Consider the following 10,022-nt stretch of genomic DNA (forward strand, 5'->3'; position numbering starts at 1 on the left):
TATATATATATATATAATTGCTCTATTCATATAATCATCATAAAATCAAATCAATTTACAGTGATTTGTAAATTGTGTGATTTAATAGTGAGTTATCCTGTTAATCTAGATTATGCATATTACTACTACAGATCAATTTACACATATGAATTTACTTTCTTTGCCTGTATTATCTTGTGACTGATAAGCCATGGCTATATAAAAAAAATATGATCATTGTATTTCTAGTTAATCTTGTATATAAACCTGAAATATAATTTGTAGCAATCTAATCTGATCCTTATAAATCTACTACTATAAAAACTACGTAATTTCATAATAATTACGTATTCATCAATTAATTTTAGAAATAACCATGTTTATCACAAAACAGTGTCAATTTTCATAAAAATTAAGGACTTAAAATCATAAAATTCTGTATCAGAATTGTTACAACACTGAAGGAAAATAAAGACAATAGTAATTCAATTTCAGTTACATAAATGTAATTATAGAAAAAAATATTATTTCCAGAATACCATATATATATATGAAACTATTCATATTCATTATCAAATTTATTTTGATTTATACTGCATGTATTTAAATTTTAATGAAAAAATAAATGTCCAGGACAAGTTATTAAATAACAATTTGAGTATGTGCATTAACAAAATAACAAAAAATTTTTAATTTTTTTATATTGAGCTTTTTTTATAAATATAAAAATAAAATTTTAATTTAACCATTTAATATTACAAAATAATATACCTATGATCAGAATAAAGTTTTGAAAAATTTGACACTGGTTGAGATGGATTTTCAAGATTCATTTTCTTCGTCCGTGAAGCTAGTTCATCAACACTCTCTATTAGTGATGGCAAAATATTATGATTATTTTGTACTACATGATAAATGGCTTCTGCTGGAGAAAAAGGTGATGGCTTTCTGGGGAAAACAAATAATATGTTCTATATTACAATTTATTATGGTTATTATTGTCACATATACTAGTTAAACAGAACATATACTACACTATAAATACTAAATAATATCAAGCTGTAAAAGTAAAATTTAAGCATTTTGAAAAAATCTTTGACAATTAAATCAACAATTACAGTCCAGTCTTATAGTTAATGAATTTAATCATCAATATCAATCACATATCAGCACTTTTGTTGCAAGCTCTAAATCCTGTGAGCAAAGAAATGACTGGTGTTTTTCTTTGAAGAATGACTTGTGTGTTTCTCTCACATGGTCATTGTCATTTAACTGTATATTGGCAATATGGTTCTGCAAAGTAAACTGAGATGTAAGTTGGATGAGGCAGAACCTCCCAGCTCAGACTAGCCAGCTTCTCTAAGTTCATATTTGATTTATATTCTGGCATGTGGTGGTGGTGGTGGTGTTGGATGTTATCAATTTTTTGGGTGAAGTTCTTTGATCTTGGTGTTTAAACGATCCAGCTGTTCACAGTAGTTATTTTGTAACAGTGGTATTGTCTCCGAAGGTCACTCCATCATGATGACATCACATTCATTCCACCAAAAACAGACCACCACCTTCTGCAACAGTTGGTGATTTTTTTCCACCCAAGAATGTTTGAAAGTTACATTGTAGTGTAAGACCCACTTCTCATCTCCACTCCCAATTGATTTGAGCCAGCTGAATGTGCAATACTTGATGAGCAATGAATTGCTCACCAAGTATTGCATATTGTGACTCATCATATTTTGTTTGCAGCAGTCAATTCACAATGCAACAACTTGCCTACTTTGTTCATCTTGCCAAGAGCATGAGAATGATTGGTGATGGTTGTATGGGAATATTCAAAGTTGTTGTGCTAATTCTCTGATGGTCAACCATGGTTTATTGTCTATCAATTGCAGGAGAATGTCATCATGGTGAAATTGCTGCCTGAATGAATTCATCTTAAAGTTCAAAATCTCCATCCTCGAATTTCTTGAATCACTTGTTACAGGACTTTCTGTTGACTGTGTTCTTACAGTATGCCTTGTAGATGAGATTGTAAGTCTTTGTTAATTAGGCCACTGTTAAACTGATAGAGCAACAGCACACAAACATTCTCTTTTGAAAGTTTCATATTGTCAGACAGTGATGATGCAATAAAATATGTGATGAAATACCCTTTATTCCATTTTTAGCTACAATCTCTGGATCATCAAATACCTCTATTATAACAAATTAACACCATTGAATTTAAACAATGATGTCATAATTACAGAACCCATTAATTATCTAATTTATTTACTTATACTTATATACTTATTTAATAAAAAAAGTTGTCAGGACAAATAAGTTTAAATTTAGAAAATTTATTTAAAAATTCTCCACCCTGAGATTATTAATTCTTGATGTGAATGAAATGAACAATGTTTCAGGACATTTTTTATGTATTGTCTCTTTTGAGAATTTAATAAATTTTGTAAGTTTTTACTTATTTAAATTTAATGTAATAAAGATATATATAAACAAAAAATAATTCCAGTTTAATCAAATCAACAAAAATAATCATAAGTCATATTTAACATGTAATTAAAATTTTTTTAAAATGTAGGCCAAGCAATAGTAATTTTCTCTGAGCAAATTATATTACTTAAACACATAAATTTGTCTGTAATAAAGTAATCTAAACAAAAATACATTTGATTTCAGTCAAAATGAACCTGCATCCTCTAAAATAAGCATTAAATAACTACAGTATATTATTATTATTCCTTAACAAATTTATCCTTCATTCATTTTTCTGATATTTTATCTTCTGCCTCATCCTTTTTCTTTATTTCTTTGAGCAAAACTATTTCTCAGCCACTGAAAATGAATTTGCTTCCTTTCTATTCACCATCTCTATTTTAGACCTCTTCCTATATCCCTATCTTTCAAATGTTCTTTCCTAATCTATGTTAATCTTAACTCACTTTCTCAGACTATTAGAAAAAATTAGAAAAAATAAGACTCCTCATTTATGTTCCTTCTTCTTTACCATCTCTTCCAATCCTATTGAGTTAATTCTTTTTTTAACTAATCTCATGAGTTTTCCAAACTTTCTCTCTTAATATTCTCATTATTTTTCTATAATACTTTAATCTTTATTTATGTGCAAATGTATTCTTATAAATTCCTGTTATATCCTATTTCTCTCTCCATTCTTGGTCTTTTTTCAACATCTGAAAAGTACAAAATTTCTCCTCTCTGCAAATTTTTGCATTTATTGTTTTTTCTAAGTTTTTTTTAACTGTTACAATGTTAAATGTTGCATTCATAGTTTGATGAATTCAACATTCTCACTCTCTCTCTCTTTTCTAGCCACTCCTTTTTTAATCTGTTCATGCTATCTACCAATAGCATCATAGACTGCTTTCTTTTAAGACAAGTGATGAAATTCAGTACCTTGCCTGGGAGTAAACAAATATTTCCTTGAATTTAAGAAATTAAACATGTTTTGAAATTTGCAGAAATTGCTTTTAGCCCTTAGTATAATTAAATTAATTAATTAAAATATCTATAACCATAAGGTAGATAATAGGAAGGGCTTATCACACCAATGACAACCTTTGTCATTGGTGTGATAAGCCCTTCCTATTATCTACCTTATGGTTATAGATATTTTAATTAATTAATTTAATGTTTTGAAATGTGCAGAAATCATGGAATTAAAAAGAAAATTGTTTCAGAAACAATTAAAAAAGTATGAATATGGAAGAATCTAAAAAGAGAGATGATGACAAAGGATGCAAACTCTTTACTACTAGTGACTTTTGTATGAATAAAATAAAACAGAAGACAAATACTAAACAGGGAGTGAAAAATACAATGACTAAAGAATAATGATATAATTTATTTTATGCTAATATTAGAGATAATAAACTTTTTTAGCAGATACAAATTCACTCTGATTGAATAGCCTTAGTGTATTTCTGATTGGATTGTTTTATTACAGACAAACATTATTAAATTTAATCAATCATATAGAAAATCTTTAAGTGACATGATTTGCTCGAAGATTAGCATTGTTTGGTTATGTAAAGCTAATTTTTTTCAATTATATATATATATATATATATATTTAAATTACACATTAAGTGTGACTAAGTTTAATTGTGATGATGATTATTATTTATTTACTTTTTGTATGCTTACATACTACTAATGCTACTTTATTTTATTATTTAAATTTAAATATTCATTTGTTATATTTAAATAATTAGATAAATTAATTCAAGAAATAATTAAGCAACTTCAATTAATTTGTTCATGTTATTGTTTGTTTTATACCTTGTCAATTTATCATTAAAGAAATATTTGATGTTCTAAAAGTTTTGTACTTTTGAAAATTAATTTATATGAAAATAAAAATTTTTTTGTTTTACTTTTAAATAATAATATATAAAGTTATAAAAGAACTAGATTTACTATGAAAGACCTAGTTATGTTTTTGTCTTTTTTTTGGTATAATAAGGAATTGGAATAAATGTTATAGAAATTTTTTCAGTTTGTTTCATTTTTAGCATTTCTTAAAAATACTCATAGAATTATTTAATTACTTTTTAAAAAATTCTTATTGCTTGAAGAAATTTTTATAAGTTTACATATTTTGTACTGAAAAATGTATAATAGAACATATACATAATGACAGTTTCATTGTTTGCATCTGAGATAAGAATTGTGGCCTAAAAAAAAATGTGGAATTTTTTCCATCTGTATTTTGTCTATTATTTTACTTTTAAATTAGCTTAAAAATTATTTAAGTTATATACATGCATTTTGGATCTTTAACACACTACTTTATTTATTATATCAAACTATCAGAAAAATTGAATAAAAGAACCAGCATAAAATATATATCCTTAAAAACCTCTTCTGAGTACAGAAAAAATGTTTGTGTAATATTATTTAGGAAAAAAGAGTAAGTAAAAAACTTAGAATTACATTATTTTGAATAGTATTTTATATTTTTTTATTACATTATTGTACATAAAGTAAAGCATACTGTTGTAATTACAGAGAATATAGAATTAAATAAAGAATATGTTTTTAATTCTTAAAAAATTACTAAATAAGTAGATAAAAATAAAAATTTGAAACTACTATATCATTTATTGATAGCAATTTCATTTTCAAATAAATGGCAAAATTTGAAAAACTTAATCATGTACTGCTAATAAATTATGAATAAAAAGGAATATGCTAATGTATAACTAGTAATATATGTAATTCCTTAGTTTTTTTAAACCATTTTAACATTTTTAACTTATTGTTAATCATATATCACATGTGATATTTGATCAGCAATATGTTAAATATATTTTTACTGAAGAAATACTTAACAAATAATTAAAATAAATAAATATATATATATTAAAAACAGATTAAATCAGAAAATAATTTTAAACATTTAACTTATATTTTATTAATTCTTACTTATTCATTTTTTTCTTTGCATTTAAAAAATCTTGTCTTTCTTGATCAAGTTTACTATGTAATTCTTGCAACTGATTATCTACATATCTGTACAAGCATCTGATTTCTTTCAATTTGCGAGCACTTATTGGATCTAAAGCACGACTTTTCAAAAGAGAATAGTATAAAGGATCTTTACTTTTCATTTCTCGTGAGCGAGCATCTTCTATCATTGCAAAAGTTTCTAGTACTAATGATTTCAAATTATGCAAATCTAGAGAAAGAGACTATATAAAAGTTTTGAAATTATTATTATTATTTAAAATATATTTATATTTTAAAATTTTATTTTGATAAATATAATACCTCCACATTTTCTCTAATTTCTATATCAAATGCTTCCAATTTAGTCATCTTTGTCTTGAAATTTTTCATTTCTTCCTTATTTCCAATATTTACTTTAAAATTTGCTATTTTTGTCTGTAAATTTTGGACTTCCTTTTGAAATTTTGCTACCTTTGAAAAAAATAATATGAACAATTTATAATTTAAAGAAAATGATTTATGTATAATTTATAATCAAACTGAATACCTCATTTTGAACAAGCAAAACAAGTGCTTGCTGAGTTGTAATATCTTCAGAAGTTTCCTATTAAAAATTTTTAAATTATTTCACATCATTTTAAATCCAATAATCTTACAATTTCTAAATTGTGAATACATTGCATAAATCATATCAGTTAATTTACTAGCACAAAATCAAAAATATAAATGACTCCTACAGTAACATCTATCAGTATATCAATAATTTAAATATCTTGAAATGAAATAATAACTTTGTAATCTGGATATTCTAAAAATGAATATTATGGTATTAAGATATAATAGTCACAGATAAAGAAAAATTTATATGAAAATTATGTATTACTATACAAGCAACAATCATCTTGTCAAGATTATCTTTGCTGTAAGTTAAAGCAAATTTAAATATTTTAAGCCAACACAATATAATAGTAAAAGCATTTTCTATCACTCTTCTCCCACTTCAACACATATAATAATTATAAATTCTTTGCATGTTGGTAAATATAGAACATCTTGAGTAGAGACAATTAAATTTGATTGTAGAAGAAAAGCTTCATCTCCAACAAAGCACACAGGGAATTCTTTATTCATATGTGGCAATTTCACCAATGGTACATAAATCCAAATGAAAAATACATTTTCCTAAATTAAAATTTTGAAAAATGTCACCCTCACTTTTGCTTCCAGTGCATTTAAAATCAATTCATAAAAATTTGTATTTTGAATCTCATACAACTAATATTAATTTTAATTAATTGCCATAATTAATTGAGCCATTTTTTGCTACTATTAATAATTAGAAATTAAGTAAATTTGGCACTAGAGATGGACATTAAGTGCCATCTCTTATTTAAATTAACAATTATAATGATTTAAAATTTATTAATTAAATAATTTAGAACAGTCTGAAAAAAAAAGTTATGTGAATGGTTATACCAGGATTTAAATATGTCTGGAAATGAAAAATTGCTTGGTGATCTGAATGGCAACTGGGTAATATACTACACAGTAAGCAGAAATTGCAGGTTTGAATCCCACTCTGAGTCAATTCTTTTCTTCCAGACAGTTCTAAATTATTTAATAAATTTTAAATTATTATAATTATTAGTTTTGATAACAGTTGGCACCTAACATCTACATTTAGCAAATACCTTGTCATTCAGATATAGTTCACGAATCAAATGCCTGCCAAAAGTATAAGGTAAGCATTACTGAAATATTTTACATAACCAAAAGGCATTTCTTTTTCAAGTTTAGATAAGTATCAATTGATAATATAAAATAGGCTAGCTGATTGGAAATACTGAATCATCACTACATTTAAGCCAGTAGTCATGTTTGTTTATAACTTTGCATTTCTATACAAGCACTAGATGGTATTATATATTTTGTTTGGTCATCTAATGTATTGATTGCTGTTCAAGAAAAGGAAACAGAAAACTGAGAAACATTTTCTGCACAGATCCTTAATATGTTCCTATTTTAATGTATTTTATTTTTAAATGAAATATAATACTGAAAACACATTTTTTTTAAATTCAAAAATGACTCAATAAAATACTTTATGAAAAATTTAAAAAATTTATATAAGAGAAAATGAAAAATAATTTTATCAAAAAAATATTTATTATTATTTTTATTTAATGTACTAAAACAAAATAATATAAAAAATAGGGTTTTAGTAGATTTTAATAGGCTTTAGATTTCATATATTTAATTTCTTGATATAATTTTTATATAAAGTACAAAAAAATTATTTAAAATATTTGAAAAGTAAGTTTAAATTTTTTCTTACTTTTTCATCTTCTATTTCCACTTGTTTTTTTGATTCTTCTTTTGAAATTCCTTCTTTACATGCTGATTTAACCTCATTATCTGATTGTTTTGGAATTAAATCTACTTTATCCATTGTAATTTTGGATGAAACATCTTTTGCCTCTGTAATTTCTGATTGTATTAAAAAAAATTTATCATAAAAAATCATTCACTCATATATAAAATAATTTATATTTTAATCACTTCTATTATGATAATTTAAGATGTAATTTTATTTTAATAAAATATTAAAATGAGATGAATTAATTTCTAAGGAATGTAGATTTCAATTAATTCATATATTATTTTCAAACAGAAATATTGTATTATATTTCAAATAAAACTATGATTTTACGAATAATTTGCATTAAATTAAATAACAATTTCAAAACTATTTTCTCTATATCAGAATTATATAATTTAAAGCCACTATATATAATTACAGTAGAACCCTGATAAGTAATGTTAACTGATGTTACCACAACCATTTGAATTAAGAATTATCATAAAATATTTATATTGTGTTTCACTTTTAAGCTCTTTTATACAATCCATTGTAAATTTAATCATATCTTTGAAAAATTTTAATAATACAGTCGACCCCCCATAACACGGGTTCTTATAGTTCAGATTCCTATATCACGGTGAAAAAATTGCAACAGTATTCGTACAAACATGCTAAAAAACTCCTATAATTCAGTAAAATGTCATCGCCAACTTGTGTTGCGACAGGATTGGTCGAATCTAGACCAATAGCGGATATTGTACAAACTGTTGAGTTTAAACGAGTAGCGGACCTACTAAAAACCATTTATTATTTAACGCCCATAAAAATTATATTTATATTAATGATGTCTCCAAAGTTCAGCGGATTTTTCGCAAAAAAAAATAATTTATCAGGAAGCATGCAAGTTCCATTCAATGACAAGCTCCACGACAAAAACAAGCTTAAGCAATGGCGTAGGTGAACAGTGCATGCTCGGTAAGTAATCCTACAATTTTTTGTTTATAGCATAGTTTATATGAATTATTCCCAAAAAATTATACGTATTTTGGAAATGTTGAGTCAAATTAGTCGATTAATTTTATGGAAGAAACCTTTCAAACAGCTGTAGTCCGTAAACTGCACGTGCCGGGCTGTGATTGGCTGCACTCATAGAAAATGGATTCATAAAAACCAGAACGTATCTACCATGTTATAGGGGGTCGACTGTATTTATTACACAGCTAATATATACAATAGGTTTAAGTAAATTATTGTAGTTACATTTTAATATGAATGTATTATATAACATTGAAGTTAAATAATAAAAGGTGCCAGAAGAAAATCATTCTGTAATACATTAAACTTCTTTTTTGAATTACAATATAAGAACAATAGTGTATTCACTTGCAAGTTTGCCTCATATAATGCAGAATCTCAGATAATTAGGTTCTAGTGAATTTATCTTTTCTATCATGCTAATTTCCTTATGTAAGTCTTGAAATACAACAATGCACTTTAAATCAATGAGTGTCAAAATGGAGTGTGTATAAAAAAATGTTTAGGTTAAACAAGAAAATTTGCAATTGGTTAATACTGTTTTTAGCATAAAGTTAGTTCATAATTTTAAAATAGTAATACATAGGATGACTGAAGAATCTTTTTCTAATACGGTATTTAGGCATATATGCTTTGATATGATCACTTAACGTACACAAGTTACTTTTATTTAAAATCTAAAGCTCTAAACTTTCCTAATGAATTTTGATATATATTGCACTGTACAAGCTATTTTTCCTTACTGATAAAGAAATGTGTCATTATAAAGGTGGTTTGCTGATCACTACTTTAAATGATTATTATTCTTCAATCATCTATATTATAACATATTTATTGAATAATTTTTAATTTGGAAATAGACAAATTTATCATTGAAAAAAACAATTTTTAATTATTAAAATTTGATAAATATATTGTTGCTATAATCAGCTATTGAATATTCATTGTCTATACCAGTGTTTTTCAACCTGTGGGGTTAAACAAGACCCATATGTAAGGCTTTGCGACCCCCTGGGGGTCGCAAAGCCTTACACGGGGGTCATGGGTGAAAGAAAAAGACAAGTGTTTGTAGGTCCTACACTACAATAAAAAAACTCTAGAATTTCAGTGAGAAGGCCGTGCCTGTTTATTTTATAATACAATTGGTTTTTCGATCGATATTTAAAGAAAGAAAATTAAA

General features: G+C 25.4%; 1 protein-coding gene across 3 annotated transcripts in view; it reads right to left on the reverse strand.

The window, feature by feature from the left end:
• Window positions 1-10,022, reverse strand: part of LOC111639809 (nuclear pore complex protein 14-like) — a 63,245-nt gene that overhangs the window by 10,146 nt on the left and 43,077 nt on the right. For 2 of the 3 annotated variants that reach the window (XM_023385757.1, XM_023385756.1), the window contains exons 14-18: window positions 7,781-7,932; window positions 5,993-6,049; window positions 5,767-5,916; window positions 5,422-5,687; window positions 751-927 (exon numbers count right to left, since the gene is read on the reverse strand). In XM_023385757.1, coding sequence (XP_023241525.1) covers window positions 751-927; window positions 5,422-5,687; window positions 5,767-5,916; window positions 5,993-6,049; window positions 7,781-7,932 — 802 coding nt within the window. The remainder of the gene's footprint in view (window positions 1-750; window positions 928-5,421; window positions 5,688-5,766; window positions 5,917-5,992; window positions 6,050-7,780; window positions 7,933-10,022) is intronic. The other variant, XM_023385758.1, reaches the window with a different exon arrangement.

The sequence above is a fragment of the Centruroides sculpturatus genome, unplaced genomic scaffold (genome assembly GCF_000671375.1).
Source record: "Centruroides sculpturatus isolate CEXI.00-Female unplaced genomic scaffold, Cexi_2.0 scaffold1096, whole genome shotgun sequence".
In the NCBI taxonomy this organism is placed as follows: Eukaryota; Metazoa; Arthropoda; class Arachnida; order Scorpiones; family Buthidae; genus Centruroides; species Centruroides sculpturatus.